The sequence below is a fragment of the Vitis vinifera genome, chromosome 18 (genome assembly GCF_030704535.1).
Source record: "Vitis vinifera cultivar Pinot Noir 40024 chromosome 18, ASM3070453v1".
NCBI lineage: Eukaryota > Viridiplantae > Streptophyta > Magnoliopsida > Vitales > Vitaceae > Vitis > Vitis vinifera.
Window position 1 is genome coordinate 30,553,095 of NC_081822.1, and position 18,192 is coordinate 30,571,286.

The 18,192-nt window shown below is 32.1% G+C and overlaps 1 protein-coding gene across 1 annotated transcript; it reads left to right on the forward strand.

Moving 5' to 3' along the window:
- Positions 1 to 571: 571 nt before the first annotated feature.
- Positions 572 to 17,582, forward strand: LOC100251178 (transmembrane 9 superfamily member 1). Its single transcript, XM_010667092.3, has 13 exons — positions 572 to 1,237; positions 6,132 to 6,249; positions 13,152 to 13,344; positions 13,426 to 13,530; positions 13,730 to 13,747; positions 13,847 to 13,944; positions 14,020 to 14,172; positions 14,389 to 14,523; positions 14,631 to 14,797; positions 15,179 to 15,273; positions 15,458 to 15,831; positions 16,553 to 16,826; positions 17,005 to 17,582. Exons 1-13 carry the CDS (start codon positions 786 to 788, stop codon positions 17,070 to 17,072), a joined length of 2,250 nt encoding a protein of 749 aa, XP_010665394.3. The 5' UTR covers positions 572 to 785; the 3' UTR covers positions 17,073 to 17,582.
- Positions 17,583 to 18,192: the final 610 nt, after the last annotated feature.

Consider the following 18,192-nt stretch of genomic DNA (forward strand, 5'->3'; position numbering starts at 1 on the left):
TGGGGTTATTTATCTATATGTATACATAAAGGCATTTAGATAAATATTTAATGTTACACAAAAGCTTATGAATGGTCTTTCTTGATTAACTAATTAATTAATTAGAGTCCAACAAAATTAATTAATTAATTAGGACCCGATAAATTAGATTAAGTAGCCCAAGTTCAAAATGAGTTTAAGTCACTAACACATAAACAAGTTTATATAAATCCTCTTAGTGGCATACGGTAAACCTCCTTCGTTTCATCTTGGCGTGGGTGAGAGAGAGATATAGAAAGAGAGATTTCTCATAACTTCTAAAATTATATTTGCAGCATTTAGTCATTTACATTACCATAATTTTACCCTCTCCGTATATTGCTATTTGGGTGCCAATTAATATTTATACACAAAATTATATTGTTTTGGAAATATTATTATTTTTAAATATTATGATAAATATACCTAATTTTATAAAAATTAATATTTAAATTAAATCTAAACCACTTCAAACCTTTTCTCAATCGTATTGCCTTCAACTAACATTTTGTCTTCACTACAAATTTGAAATTTCCCAAAAATAAAAATAAAATAAAATAATAAAAAATTGAATAAATAAAAATTGCAGTAAACCTCAAATTTTCCATTTATCAGACAAATCCCAAATACCAAAATACAAAAAGCACAAAATCTCCATCATCAATCTCCATCTACACAAAAAAAAGAAAAATAAATAAAAATAAAAATAAAAGAAAATTCTAAGAAGTCAAGAGAGGAGTTCTACTATCAAAAATCACAACATCCACATGATTTGCCAAATCTTCCTCATCGCCGCATTCATACACAGATCCAACCAGCCCAATCTGATCTTCCAGGTACCGCTGCAGCAGCCCCACCTCCCCCTCCCCCTCCCCCTCCTCCTCCGCCCCTGCTCCGCCCTCCTCGCAGCGGCGCAGCCTCCCTCCGCTGCCTTCGGAGGATCGCTTGGGGCTGCCGCCGCCGCGGCGGCAGAGGCGGATACAAAGCTCCGCAGCGCAGAGGAGGGGAAAAGTCGCACAGAGGAAGGGGAGGATGATGGGAGAGCAGAGGAGGAGCACGAGGCAACGGCTCCGGCGGGGGCGGAGCCAGGCGATCAGCATGGCGGAGGTGGGCGGCATACGGTGGTGGTAGACTACATTTGCCTTTTGCCTCAAGCTGAGTGGGGGAGAAAAGAGGCATATTATTTTATAATGGAGTGTCCATGTGACTTTATGAATCGGTGAGTTGCTCCCACCTTGGAAATCTTCTGCATTCTCCTTAATTATTTTTATTAATTTTTTAAACAAAAATTAATTAAATAAAAGTATATTTGTTAATATATCTGGAAATTATAATTTTTCTATATAAATCATGACTTTTTTAAAATAGTAGGTCGAAATTTTCAAAATTCTCCATGTTATTCTAATATTATATTGTTATGATTTTATTTGTTTATTTATTTATTTTTATCACTATGAAAATAAAATGTTATTATCAAATAAATATTTTTAACAATTAATATTATATAAAATGAATTGACTTCTCCCCTTTGTTTTTCATTTTCTTTTGGTATATTTTCTTGGTTAAATTTAGTTTTTATAATTAAAAATTTTAAAACAATTTTGGAAATCATATTTGGTAACCTATTTTTTCACATTTGGTAAAAGTGCATTTTGTTACATTTATTTGAAAGGAAAATAAAAAATAGGAACTAAATTTTTCAAAATTAAATTTATTTTTACAATTTTGAAAATATTTAAAGTTAATGCCTTATGGTATTACTTGCCAATATATTTTCTAAAATATCCTTTATAAGTGGATAATAGAGAGTCCCGTAAAAAGTGCTTTTAGTTTAAAAATTGTTTTTAAAAAGAAATCAAGAAATATTTTTAAAATTTTAAAAAATCGATTATAATATTAAAAGAAATTTATAGTGTTTCCATATAAAACACTTCCATATGTGATTATTCTAAAACCATTAAAATAAAATAAAAATTCATTAAAAATAATTCGATTAAAAACACTGCTAAATGCTCTGAAAGTAAACTCTCACTTTCTCTATGCCATTCTCCAAACAAACTCTACTACAGTGAAAAATAAGAATTTAATTAATATGCAATATAAAAACATAAATTTAAGTAGACCGATAAATATTATTTTATAAAAATTAAATAAGCATTAAAAAAATTATATTTTTCTTTATTTTGAATTTTATCTTAAAAATTTATTTTTATTAATTAAAAATTTTAATTAAGAATTTATTTTATTTTTATATTTAATTCATTTTAATTTATTTTTATATTTAATTCATTTTAATTTATTCTTATATTTAATTCATCTCATTATGAATTAATATATAAAATGATTAAAATTTTAAGATACAGAGTTAAATATTTTATTTTAAAAATTAAAAATAATATGAAATTTATTTAATATAAATAATTCTATGTATTTAATTTTATATTAGTTGATTTTTTATATTTTTATCCAACAACATAGTTGTTGTACATTAAAAGGCTAAAAAAAAATCTAAACTAATAAAAAAACCATCAAAAAAGGTTTTCTCTACTTGCTTCAAATAATTTTTTGTCTTTTAAAAACAAAAATAAAAATAAAATTATCAAAAATATTTAATATTTATAAATATAAAACATAATTATTTACATTTTCTACTTTTGAAAATAGTAGAACTAAATAGTATCCAATGTCTTAATCAATCAAATTTTATATGGAAAAAGACAAACTAAGGGTATGCTTTGAAAATAGTTATTTAAAAATTATTTTTGATAACAATTATTAAAAATAGTACTTAATTGTTTTCATAAACAAAGTTTTGTTGAGAAGCATAAATATAAAAAATGGTTTCTCGACTTATTCTATGTGAAGTAGTTTTGTACTTAATACCATACAAAATTTTTTAAAATATTCTTCATATTTTTAATTATTTCTCAAAACACTCTAAAAATATTTGAAAATAGATGAAATTGTTTTAGAAACTAAGGGCCCATTGACCATAATTTTTTAAAACTGTTTTTTATTTTGTAACTTAAAAATAAATTTTAAAACAAGTTTCATGGTTAAACAAACTCATGTTTTCCTTTTCTTTTTAAAAATGAGTGAAAATAACTCATACTCGTTTTTTAAAAATTGTTCTCCATTTTACTTTGTTTTTAAAAGTTGTTTTTAAAGAACAATGACCGAACAATGTTAAAAAAAATTTAAAAACAAAAAATTGTTTTTAAATCACACGGCCAAATAGGCTCAAATTTGTTTTCAAAACAAATTGTAAATAAATTATTTTAGTAAAAAATTTGGCAAATGTGTTTTTTCATTAGAAAAATGTTATATTTCTTTTTTGGTTCAAAAACTATTTTTTGTTTTTTAAATAGAATTTCTTTTTAAGAGGACATTAAATTTTTTTCTTCTCTCATTACAAGAATCTATAAAAGAATAGAATTTGGTATAAATGAGAAAATTTTGATAAAATGCAAGACAACATACTAATAAAAGATTGTTTAAATTAATCTCTTCTTTTAATAATAGTAAGTAATAAGCAATAAGTAACATAAAAATCATATATAAGATAACTTCAACAATATATTTATTACAACTACTATGCTATATTCCTATTTAAATAATTTTTTTTTTCTAAAGGGTACTTTTCTTTTGTACATTCTTTAATTCTATCATGGTTGGTAGGTGAATAATGTGGTGTAATAAATTTAATAAACCAACTAGTATAGGAAAAGAACAAAATAGGAAGCCAACCCCATCTTGGATCTTATGTTTTAATGGGCACCCAAGTAGGTTAACTTACTAATGTTAGTAACTTAGTAAGTTGGTGAGGTCCTTTATTGACCTTCCACTTGTCCTTCTTCTCTAGTTGATGGGTATGGCACTACGTTTTTCATAGGACTAGGTCTCTTTGTTAGAAGCCTTAATTTGTCTAAAGTTGTGGTCACAATGGTTTATAGTCAAGATAGAAAATGATTTGGGGAGGATAACCTTCAATGGTGTGATAAAAATAAGACAAAATTTTGATGTGAATAAATAATTGTAAAAGGGTGAAAACATTGAGCTACCCGGATGATTGTCTCTCTATAATTGTTATATGATAATAAATGACTAATCTTTAATGAATTAGAGTATAATATCGATTAATGAAAAAATTGTTATATGTGATAAAACATAACATGCAATATACTTATGATAAGTAAAAGGTAGTAGTGAGAGATTAAGAACTTACTCAAAAATGATTATAACTAAAATGTTTTTGTAAGGATATATGGATCCTTAGCCACATGTCAAACTAATAGGAGCAAGGCATTTCAATTATGGGGCATTCGTCATAATATTGCTAAGGAACCCATCATGCTGCATCATATTAAATGTGACTCGACTACAATTATCTTCATAGTCATAACATTGGTCATCCCCATACAAGAAACGATCATTCTTTAGGAAATACGACCTGTTGCTTGAGTAATGTCATAAAAATTAACTTCATAACGAATACAACCTCCTCAATAACTACATAACAATTGATCCATAAAGGTCATATCATAATCGTTTCATAATGATTAGAACCTTAAAAAATAGCATAACAAAATCATTTAAAGTATTGTGTAACGACATCTTTATTACTTTTTCGTAACCAATCCAATCAAAAGCAACTATAAGAATGGGATTCAACCTCGGATCAAGGCAGACACTATACACTTCATCTTTGGTCTATTTATTCTCAATTGGATCCATGGTTAACTTAACCATTGGAGAAGGGTTGACCTAAATGGCCCTTCCCTTTCTTGCCTCTCTATCTCGTTGCTCCTACATAGGAAACATGACACCAAATTCAACCATATTGGAAGGAGGATATAAATTATGGTTGGACTATTAGGCTTGATGGGCTTATATAAAATTAATATCATTTAATAATAGGTTAGGTTTGGATGAGCTTATATATAAAAAGTTAGGTTGTTGGGTTTTAGTTATATATATAGTTTGCACCAACTTGAAAACATTATAATGAGGTTAAACATGTAGTATAATATTTTTGTGAAACAACTAACGTGAGTTTATTTTATTCGAAAAGATTAGTATCTCTATTGTTTGGATATATAAATATTGACTATCTTTTAGATCCTTGCAAAACTCGATCTCAAATGAGGTTATGTATTTAATTATGGTAATACAATAGTATAACCATCTCTTCAAATAATTCAAAGACACCTACGATTTATGAGACAAATTGTGAATATGTATGACTAAGGTCAATGATATAACATATTCTAGAATTATGTGCCCTATCCTCCATAAAAGATAATTTGACTAAGTCACAGGAGGTGACATTGTTTACATGAGGGGACAATATTGATATAAATATATTGTACTATTTTTTTTCTTTATCCAGATTTGTCCTGCTTGGTCTATTGATAAAGTTTTTAATAAGATAGTCCTAATTATCAAATTGTTTTAATAACATTGTGCTATTTTTCTTCGGTTTTTTCTAATAAGACTTTTATGTAGACATATTTATGATAATCCAATTGGAGTGTTATGAAAATTTATTAGGTTGTCAAAACCCACGATTGATTAACGATAAACATTATCATTCTCTCTATTTGTATAGAAGGGAGATTATTAATCATCTCCTTGCAACCATTTTTATTTTCTTCAACTTATCATGTAATAAAATACTATAAATATATTTTTTATTGGTAATCTCCTTATAATAAAAAAAACATGCATTAATATTTTTATAATTAAAAAATTGAAAGTTAATTGAAGTGGTTTTGAGATAATTTTTGATGCCGTTATACCTCATCCCAATTTTCGTGGGTCATGACAAATTTTAATCTTCCTAAATAATTTTCAAACTAAATATGAAGAAAAACCTACTTATTAGGCACAATAGTGGTAGGTTTGATTCCATCACTCATGTTGACATAACTTAAACTTTAAACAAAAAAAAAAAAAAAAAATCAACAATAAGATTAAATAAAAATAAAAAATAAAAAAAATAAAATAAAGCAAATCAAGCGCTCTCATGCATGTGATGTGGGAAAGGCTCAAATTCGAGGCTTCAATTTTTCTTTGCTACAGAAGGATTCAATCTGGGTTCTGATCCTCTGCAGATCCGCCCACCGTTGCCCCCCAGCAGCCATGGTCTCCACCTTCAGATCCTCCTTCCTCCTCCTCCTCCTCGTCTCTCTCTTCGCTCTACTGGCCTTCGCCTCTGAGTCCGATCACAAGGTAAATTCCCAATGCTGCTCCCTTTCAGTCATTAGCTCAGCCCGTCGATGGGTTTTCTTTTTGGGTGATTCAATGTTTTTTGGTGTGCAGATCTTGTTGAAATTGATAGGAATTTGTGAATTTTTTGGTTTGCGATTTAGCGTTTGTAAATGTATTGAGGCTTTGATGTGCTGCATTGGGATTTGGGTGTTGGGTTAGATCTCAACCTGGGTTTTCTTGGTTCTGTGTATTCTTATTAATCGGACTTCTGCCTAGTTTGGTTCCTGAGAAAAGGTGAAAAAAGGGAAAAAAAAATTTGTTGAGGATTATAGTTTGGAAAATGCTGTTATTATCACCTACATTGGTCATATTTCTTTTTCGGCATCGATGTGAGGGTGTTTCGTTGCGTCAATGTATTGACTGGCATGCTCCTTTGGAATCTTGGTTTTATTGCATTTCCATTTTTTTTCTTTTGTCAAATCTGGGTTTACCTTGTTTGATTGCTGGGAAAAGGTAGGAAAAGAAATGGAAGCCAAACTATTGAGACATAAAGTTTGGAAAATGTTAACTTATCACGTTTGAGCAAAATGCTTGACTGGAATGTCATTTGTTTTTGTTTTTTTCTTGTTTTATTTTTATTTAAACTCTGGGTTTACCTTTTTGCATTGGCGAGAAACGATGGGAAAATGTGGTTCTTACAACCTATTTTAACTATTCTTTTTTACCTCCTGATGTGAGAGAAGTTTATTGGGCCAAAACAATACAAAATTATTAAATAGCTGAGTTTTGTTCCATTTCTGATTTGTTTGTTAGTGGTTTGTATTTATATTTATATTCATTATTTATAAATCTGGGTTGAATTTTGGTTAGTTGCCTGAGAAACGGTAGGAAAATAAATGAAAAATAAAGTACTGAGACTTAAAAGTTTGGAAAATGTTCATTTTGTCTCATTAACTTTTCTAACCATATTTTTATTACTTTTCATCTGGGTTTTATTACATTTCCAAGTTGCTTTCTTTTTGTCAAATCCGAGTTTTACTTTATTTGGTTGTGAAGTGAAGGTAGGAAAAGACATGGAAATAAGCTACTGAGGCTTAGGATTGAAAAATGCTGATCGGATCATACATTTTAATCACATTTTCTTTGCTGTCTGATCAGTATGATATAATATTTGGATTTTTCTTATATTTTTCCTTTGCTTCCAGTTCTATCAGTAACCAAAGTATATGGAAATATTATTTCGGTCTGTTTTTGGAAGATGACCTGTTGATTATTCTGTTTTCCCTTTCTGGAATCTGCAGGAGTTGATGGCACATCTATAGGAGTAATTTTTTCTAATATTTAATCCTGAAAAATAAGTAAAATAAATTCTTGATCTTGGGTCAGAAGTATGCTTATGGATGTTTCTGTTTAATTATTTCTTTAGAGTCCGAAGATAAACTTCCCTGTTCATACCTGGATTACCTGATGCTGCCAGTGGTGGGTGTGATCAGCATCCTAGGTTTGGTATCCATGGATGGGCTTGGAGGACCCCATCACGGTGATGTTCCCTGGTTAGCCCCCCCCACCAAAAAAAAAAAGAAAAAAGGAAAAAAGGAGAAGATAAACTTCCTTGCCCAAGCCTGAGTGGATATTCTTTCTCAGACTTCTCTTCTGCATTATAGGATGATCTTTGTGTGTTTCTGTTTGTGTTTCTTTATGCTGAATTATATTTGAGGCTGTTAGCCTGTTACTATTGTTGACTGATATACCTTGAGCTTAATCTGAGAGTTCAAAGTGATTTCTAATATCATATCTGGGTTATCCTGCAGAGTTTTCTCTCCTTTCTCAGTATTGCCTCTGATATTTCTTTGAAGCTGTATTATCATATGTTCTACCTGTACTCTCATCTTCCGAAGTAGATATTTAGATTATTTATATGGAATTGTTACCCTGATATCATGAAAGAAAGCTAAGTTGTGTCAAAACTGTGTTCTAGAAAACTGTTTGTGGATAACAAGCCAAAACTGTAGAACATTTGCTTCCAAGATAAATTTACAATATTTTTCAGTCAATTGACTAGGTTGTGTCAAGTTTGAGTGGGATAGTCATTTATTTGTGTTTAAGATGACACATAAATGAGGCTGGGATAGCCAATCACAACGTGTCAAAATAGGGTCACTAAGAGCTATTGGGATGATCTTTGATGTATCTAGCAGTCTTTGTTTTTGGCCTAGGATCTCCTCAGGGTTTTCTCCACAAAAGCTCTAGAGTTCTATCCCTCCATTAAATTTTCCAGATTTCTGCCAAATGTTTACGAAGCTTCTCTCTTTATGGAGTGGGCTTACTTATAGAGTGGGTTGTCCATCCTATAAAAATTGATGCTCACCCATTTATGAGAAGATATTCCCCTAAAAATTTCTCATTGGTCAATGAATGTCAAAATAGATCATGGTGGATGGTGACAAATCAATCATATTCTGATTTCCTTCTTGACTCCCCTCAGACGACTAAGGCAAAGAGGTGCCCTCTGAGGACCAGGCTACTAAAGAATCATTCAGTCCTAATTCACTGTAGTAGGATGAGAGAGTTGTGGGATTTGCTGCAGCCATTTATTGACTTCAGCAGGCTTTTCCAGTCTCAGTCAAAGACCTTTGATCTGGAAGTTTTGAGGTCGAGATAAATGGTGAAGGAAGGTTTAGTGATTGACTACCTTTTGTTTGTTTTGGTATGTCTAGAGAGAGTGTGATGACCAAATTTTTTAAATGGAAGAGTATTTACATCAAATCCTAAATGATATTTTCATTAAATCCCTTTTGAAATGGTTCACTGTCTTATTGGAGATGGAAAATGTACCTTGTTGGATTTTTTTGATAAACCGTACATAGCTAGTTATAGCACTGCATTTGTCTGGTCAGGAGATTTGGTTTTCCGATTTTTAGTGCATCTTGTATGACCCTATGTACATAAGGTGCACCCCCTTTTTATTGGATGCCTTTTTTTAGAGTTTTAGTTTATATATCCCTCCTTGGCTACGAGTAGGTGTTGAGCGTTAGGTTGCATAAAGTGAGGCAAGGTGAGCACATTGAATCCAATTTGCTCATTGGTGATTGTGTGTGTTTCCAAAGCTTGGAGGGATAGAAGGAACATGGGGTTCCAAAATCATTTGGCTGAGGACCAAATATTTCCAGCAAACATGCATCCAGTTGAAGTGACATGAAAATATAGTATTATTGTAGGGATTTGATTTTCATCTTAAAGCTCTCTTTGTTGGGAAACTCTGTTGGGCACTCTACATAGAAATCATCATAAATGCTCTTAAGGAGTTAAATTCCTCGAAGCACTTTGGATAGAGGGGAGCATCTTTCAAACATCTATTATGGTGTTGACCGAGCCTCATCTTAATTCTATATTTTGAACTGTGCAATAGGTTTATTTTCATACCATGCACCATCTTTCTCTTCGCTAAGCCTTTCTTGGTAATTGCCATATTTCATAGTGAAATAACAAACAATTGGGCCATGTCTCACCTTCTTATTGTTCTATGAACATTATCTTTGATATATATTTTTTGGAGGATTTCCACCCATGAACATTATCCTTATATTTTTTATAGGATTTCCACTGGCATTGACTTTTGAACCTTTCACTTTTCACAAAATAAGGTCCTGAAATAACATCTAGATGACTTCTGTTGTCTGTTGTTGAAATTCACTAAAAAATTTTCTCCCCGAGTGATGAGATAAAGTAAAGGAAAGAATGGAAAAATCAATTTTTTTATTCCTATGAATAATCATCATTTTAGGTCTCTTTTGGTCAAAGATGAATAGTTTGAGTAATAGTGGTAGCCTCTGATTAATATTAGGGGGCATGAAATTTGCTAAGGGTATTAGTAGAGGGATATAGATTTTATTTTAGCTAAGCATTAGAAAGAAAGTCATAGAAATATGATTGGTGGGTTGTTATACACATACGAGTTGGCTCCATATTACATGATTTTGATATGTAACCATATTTAACTATGGAGTTTTAAATGGCTTTAAATAATCATCAAAATGCATGGTATATGGTCAATTTGGATTTGGAGTTGAGTGATTTAAAAGGCTAAAGGTGGTCTTATGGCCTTGTGCTCAAATGAGACAAGGCATTGCGTCAAGAACAAAGCTTTATTCTCAACTTAATAAAAAACTAAATAATTAATGAAAAAAGAACAACCTCAAAAAATCTAATAAATTCTAATATATTCACGTGACAGTTAAATAATAAGAAAACCATACAATTTATTAGTGTCAAATTAATTATTTTCCATTGTCTACGGTTTCTAATTTAATTCCTCTTTCTCCCCTCTAAAATCCAACTCTTTCTTATGGCTTCATCAAATAATCCTCAACACTATTATCACTATTATTAGTAGGATTTTTTAAAATCATAATCATATCCAATTACTCTATTATCCTTCCTATTAGTGTTAATGTTCATCCATTCTTCTTCATCCATTACTTATCAAAGAAAAAAAAAATTCTTCTTCATCCATCAATTGTAGTGGTTTTTTTTCATTTATCTATCTATAATATAAAATTAACTACATATAAGCTCATCCACTAAGGTGGCTGAAAACTCCTTTATTTATTCTTCTCAATCTCTTTTTTCCCCTCTCCATTCAAAGGGTTAATTGATAGTTGTCTAAGCCGCTACTATGTAAAAAGATTTAATCCTAGATTTGAAGCTAAGACAAAACTTATAAATCTATACCAAAACCTGTAAAAAGCACAATTCATTAATAAAACTATTGAATATTAGGACTTAAACCTTTTATAAAATATATATAAAAGCATGTGAAGATCTTAGACCTGTTAAAACCCTTCACATTTGAGGCCTAAGCCTCAATTACCTCAAGGCTATAGCCTCATGGTTGTAAGCTTCAATTATCCTTTATTAAAGCCACAACCTCAAGGCTAATTTGCATAGCCTCGCTTTGGGGGAAGCCTCAATAGCCCTTTAAAACACTGTTAAACTATGAGACATCCTATATTCAGTTGTCAAACTATATAAAGAAGTTTTAAGTTTTTTATTTTTTTTATTTTTTTTTGTTTTTATCTATTTTATTAATTTCTTTGTCTTTTTAAAATTTCAACTTTGAGAATAGATCTAAAGAAAATTTATATGCCCCCAAATTTTCGTTAGTTTTATCAAGTCCAAATGTAGAGACATAGTGCTATGTTCTTGGGCAAGGCAGCTAACATGATTTTAAAAATCTAGCAATAACAATGTTATCGACCAATATTTGTGTTGCTTCCCTTTAACATCCTAAAGAATTTACACCCTTAAAAAAAGGTACAATTGGATATCCTTAAGAATGGCTTCCCTTTAGCAATAACATCCTTAAGAATTCACACCCCTTGCACATTTGATTTCATTACAATTGGATATCCTCTGTCAAATGACCATTAGCACAATTAGTGAAGGTTGATGATGCTATCAAAAGAGCTTTTCAATGACCAAAAATAGGCTTTCCTTTTCCCTTTCTCAAAAGTAAAAAAAATGAAATATAAATCAAATACCTCACAAAATTTCCCTACCATGACAATATTCAAGAAAAACACAATTGAAAGAGAAAATGTGGATAGAATGACATCTGCCAAAACCATAATTGTTCAACTGCAGTTTTTGTAATTTATTTATTTATTTTTTAGGGATGGGGAAGGGGAAGAGGCTGTGATTTTTTATTTCTTATTTTTTTTTTTCTGAGAAATGGGAAGAATTGAGAAAATGGAAGGGGAAGGAACAAGCGATGACTGCTTCCCTGTCTGCTGAGGAATGAGAAGAATAAGGGGAAAGGATGTCTTTTTTGGAGGTGAAAGTGATAATTCAAAGAGGCATTTTATACTTGTCCATTTTTCTGTTATTAGTGTTTGTTATATGAGGTCTAAAAGACATTCTAAAGGGGGTCGTGGTACATTTAAACACAGGGGTTGTATGAGAAATTTATCCAATTAAAAAAAGCAAAAGCCTCTCTGGTAGAAAATTTTAAAGGAAACTTATGATGTTTTGACAGCTGAAAAAGTACATAAATTCATTGTCCAAGGCTTCTAGTCATGTGTAATAAGTCTATGTCATATATAACTAATGATTAAGAGCCCATTTATGAATGATTTCGAAAGGGTTAGAAGCACTTCCTAATGCTTCGAAGCATTTTTTTTTTCATGTAATACATAATAAAAAACATTACCATCAAAAGAACTTTTCTGGTTTATAACAAAACATGGACTGACTTTCCGTAAAAGCATTTATGATAGAAACACTACTATTGGCAAAAATTGCTACAAGCTATTGCAGCGCTTTTACTATAATCACTTCCCAACAGGTCCTAAATCTGATATCTTTTCCTTAGTTCTTTCTATTTTTAAGAATAAGAATCTAAGTTCTTGAAATGCAACATTTATTTCCTGCTCAGTGCCCAACCACAAATGTGCAAAGGTTTTGGTCATTTATGAAATAAGTGCAATTTATATTAAAATTTGAGTTGAAGGTGTTCTTTGAATTCTCTGAAATGTTCTTTGGCTGAAGTACTGAAGTTTTGTCCACCTAGAAAACACAGTTAAGAACAAAATTAGGATGAGAATTTCCTGCAAACAACAATAGCTAATTAGAAATTCATTAATTCTTCTATTTCATTTTTTTTATGTAGTTATGGGGAATATTAGACTAAAAAGATGCAAAGCAAGCTCAAAGCAACTCTTGGTTTCATGCAAATCATGGTGCTATCATGTTTTGTTTTATTCTACTCTTTGACATTGAGTGAGCATATAATGGTGTTGGACTGAGCATGTATAGTTCCCCCTTTAGACACTGGCTCTGTTACAGTATTCATGAAACACTTAACTGGGAAATATGTGACTTAAACATAATATTGTATAAGGAAATCATTTTTGTTTCTCCTGCAGTATCAGACAGATGAGCAGGTGACTCTGTGGGTAAACAAAGTTGGTCCTTACAATAATCCACAAGAAACCTACAACTACTTCAGCCTTCCATTTTGTCACCCTCCTGGCAATGCAGGTCACAAGTGGGGTGGCCTTGGTGAAGTTCTGGGTGGAAATGAGCTCATTGATAGCCAAATTGATATGAAGTTTAAAAGTATGTACTTCTCCTTTATTATTCATTCATATGTCAAGTATGGCTAAGGACCAACACCAATATAACCATTTCTTTGGGCAGAAAATGTGGAAAGGACTACTATTTGTATAATTGAACTGGATGCAGCAAAAGTTAAGCAGTTCAGAGATGCCATTGGGAAGTCATATTGGTTTGAGTTCTTCATTGGTATGTCCCTTATGTTACACTTCATGTTACTGCTCTTGTTTCTCTCCATGGCACATTTGAGTAGCTTCTTTATTTTTTTTCCTTGGTCATTTGCATGCTTTAGTTAATATATAATGCAAAATATATGGTTTAACTTCTTCCTCATTACCACTTTAACCTTTCTTCTCTTTTGCCTGCATGATGCTCATTACCAATCCAGATGATTTGCCTTTATGGGGTATGTACTCATTTCACCTTTTTTTGTTCAACTTCTGAAGATAGTTGGATCTGCTTCTGAACCTTTTCATCATTTAGCAAATAATGTTTTGATGACCAGGTTTTATTGGTGAGGTGCATTCTGATAAAAAGAATGATAAGATCCAGCATCTACTTTATACGAACAAAAATATTTTTGTTAGATATAATGGAGATCAGGTTGGTATTTCATAAGTTTAATCAGAATAACAAAACTTCATCTCACCTGGTTGTTTATAAGCATCTGTTTTTCAGATTATTCATGTTAATCTCACTCAAGACAGTCCTAAACCATTGGAAGAAGGGAAAGCCTTGGACATGACATATTCTGTTCAATGGATTCCAACAGATGTTGCATTTTCACGGCGTTTTGATATTTACCTGGACCACCCTTTCTTTGAGCACCAGGTGACTATTGGTCAGGAATGCAGGTTGAATTGCCCATTTACTTTCATTTGTGAATTGAAGTGATCTATTAAGCCCATTAAATACACTTTCCGTATTTACTATCGAATTAGGGATCTTGCTAGGAGGAATTCCATTAATGAAAAATTTCATGCTACTTCATTTGATATTGTTTTTGTATTCCAGTGCTTTTTCTAAGCAAGCTTTAACTTGGTGCAGATCCATTGGTTCTCAATCTTCAATTCATTCATGATGGTTATTTTCCTCACTGGATTGGTGTCTATGATATTAATGCGAACTCTTCGAAATGATTATGCCAAATATGCTCGGGAAGATGATGATTTGGAGACTCTGGTAATGCTATTTTAAGTTCTTGACTGTGTCTATGTTTTTTTTTTTTTTTAATATATATAGTCCTTAAGTGAAAATTATGTATCTTATTTTCCACTATATATTGTCAGGAAAGGGATGTAAGTGAAGAGTCTGGCTGGAAACTTGTCCATGGGGATGTTTTTCGGTCTCCTCGCAATATGGTTTTATTTTCAGCTGTTGTTGGCACTGGTGCTCAGCTGGCCATGCTTGTTCTCCTTGTCATCATTTTGGCAATTATTGGGATGTTGTATATAGGGTACGAGTAGAGCCAACCATGATAAAATTGAACTTGTTGATATGAAGCATATGATCTCTCTATTGACTGTTATTTCTTCATGCCTTTTTATTTGTTTGAACTTTGATGAGCATGCCTAATTTTGACGGACCATTTTTATGATGCCATTTTTTCTTTCAAAATTGCAGTTCCTTTTTGCTTGAGATTCAGAATCTCAATCCATGTTTTATCTGGGTTAAACATTTACTTTCTCCCATTTGTATTTGTTGGCCCCTTGTTCTGATGCTGCATTTACTTGTGTTGTGAGCATTTATATGTATATATTTTGGTGTCTATAACTGCCTGCATTGTTCTCCTCATTTTCATTAAAATTACTTTCTTTATTGATATTATTTGGTTCAGGAGAGGAGCAATTGTCACGACTTTTATAGTGTGTTATGCTCTTACATCATTCATTTCGGGTTATGTGAGTGGTGGAATGTACTCCCGCAATGGTGGTAAGTAATTTGTACATTATGTTGCCTCACTCTTAGTCTTCTGTCACCCCCTAAATTTCATGTACGAAAGGCATGGCCTGTTTTTGATTCTTTTATTGTCAATGAATCTCTTCTATAAATGGTCATTTCCTCTGTCTTATCAGCATTTGTTTACTGGTGGCTTATTACTGTGTCTACTTGTCAGGTAAAAGCTGGATAAAGTCAATGATACTCACTGCATCACTTTTCCCGTTTATGTGCTTTGGGATTGGTTTCATCTTGAACACAATTGCTATATTCTATGGATCTCTAGCTGCAATTCCCTTTGGTACAATGGTAGTTGTTTTTGTCATTTGGGCTTTCATCTCCTTCCCTCTGGCACTTCTTGGTACTGTAGTTGGAAGAAACTGGAGTGGTGCTCCAAACAATCCCTGCCGCGTAAAGACCATTCCTCGTCCAATTCCAGAGAAGAAATGGTATCTCACACCATCTGTAGTCTCTCTCATGGGAGGACTGCTTCCTTTTGGGAGTATTTTCATTGAGATGTATTTTGTCTTCACATCCTTCTGGAATTATAAGGTAAATATGACCATTTCTTCAATAATTTAAATGCAAGTGATGAGAATTGTTTTCCTTGAGTATTGTCAAGATTTTCCCCAGTGCTGCTGCACCTTTATTTGATTTCTCCTTGAAATTAACATACTGTGAGATTCTTTTGTGGTTTGATATCATGGAAGTAATGACTTCAGCATTTTGAGCACCATGGCTTGTATTCTAAAAGTATCGAGACATTCTGGACAAGTGCATATTTTTTGAAACCCATTTCATAACCATAATATTGAAAGAATTTCATAATATCTCTCTCTTAGAAAAATAGGGCAATGTTTACATCTCCCAAGAGGAACTGCTGCCAATAATTTTGGTGGAATTTTGAACATTGATGAGGGGGTCCTTTCATGTGAATTTGTGTGTAAACATTTCCCATGTTTCAAAAATCTTGATTACTTGGAAGTTAGAACACAAAAAGAATCCTACTTTTGTTTTTATTAGCTTGTCCTACAATAGTTAACCCAAGGAAATTGAGATTAGAATTTGTTTCTAGACTCCAAATTACTTTGTCACTTTAGATATTGAATAAATGTCAAAAAAAAGTCTGTCAAACCGATTTATGTGTTCACAGGTTGAAATCTGTCTAATATATAATTCTCTGTTCTTTTATTGGAGATGCCATTTAAATTTATGCTGACTGTGTTTGTGGCTTAATCTTATTATGCTGCTTTGTGATTTTTGTGCTCAACAGGTATATTATGTATATGGCTTTATGTTGCTTGTTTTCATGATTCTTATGATTGTTACAGTCTGTGTAACAATTGTGGGGACATATTTCTTGTTGAATGCTGAGAACTATCACTGGCAATGGACTTCATTCTTCTCTGCTGCTTCCACTGCCTTCTATGTGTATTTCTACTCTATATATTACTATTATATGAAGACCAAGATGTCAGGCTTCTTCCAAACCAGCTTTTATTTTGGTTACACTCTCATGTTATGCCTTGGTTTGGGGATACTGTGTGGTAAGTAGCCATTCTTAGCTCAATTTTTTTTTAACTTCTCTCTCTCTCTCTATCTCTATCTCTCTATCTCCCTATCTATCCATCTATATATCTATCTCCAGCCGTTCTTTTAGACATCCTTATCTGCAATTTTCTTCGGGAGCATTGATGGGGTTTTGTTATTCTCTTGATACTCTAGGAGCTGTTGGGTTTTTGGGCTCCAATTTGTTCGTAAGGAGGATCTACCGAAACATCAAATGTGACTAGTGATTTGTCCAAAGGCCATTTTGATAGGATAATGCTTGCTGGGGTCTGAATTTTGGTGACAAAAACTTCTTGAGAGGAAAGCAAGAGATCAGATAATGGACTCCAGAAAGCGGCCTTTTATGACATTTGATACCACAACCACTGCACATCACAGATTTGAGAGATGTGTATTCTTTTTGTTCTTTTGTTGTTTTCTTTTCTCCCTTTTTTCTCAGAACATGGTGCCTTTCGGATTTGTATTGGATTCCAGAGATCATGTTCATAATCCACCAAGCAACTCGCCATACGTTTTTCTCTTCCATTGTTTTGTACTACTCATTAGGCAATGACCTCTTTTGAACTCTCTCTCTCTCTCTCTCTCTCATTTTATATATGTAATCAAATTGGTGTTATCACGTCACCCTGTGTGTGGATGCCTCTATGTGTAATGCAAGGCCAACTTAAAAAGGATCCATATCCATATCTGGTAATAAATCAAATAATGACATCATTGACATTTTATGTATGTAATCATGGGTATTTCCTCTCTCTCTCTCTCTCTCTCTCATGTAAGGCCAACTTAAAATAGATACATATCCATGTACTGTTCATGAGATCAAATAATGATATTGGCATACATGTATGTAATCATGTGGGTATTGAACGTCTTTTTCTTTCTTTCCTTGTCTAATGGACTTCTCAGGTAACAAACAATTCGTCTATGCCAGTGGTTTCCAACCCAATATGGATGAGGTTTGGTTTGGATGAGTATATAGTTTTGGCTAAGCATACGATGAGATGCACCCTTCTGGCCAACACTAGATTGCCACTCACCTCATTCTTTGTCTTTAAATAGAATAATATGCCATCTTTTGACCAGTTTTATCGACTTGCTTTTGTAGACGTATAATAAAATGTTTTTTTATCTTGGAAAAATTATGTAATTTTGTACTAAGGCTGGAATGTGGACGAGATCAGTCAAGTTGGTGGTTGATACAAGTTCATTTGAGTTAAGAAATAATTAATCCAATTTCAACTTAAACCAACCTCTAATTCGAATTACTTTATCTAAGTTTAAATGAAGCTTGTTTTTCTAAGTTCAGGTTCAGTTCAGGTTGATTGGATTAAACAAAATTGTATG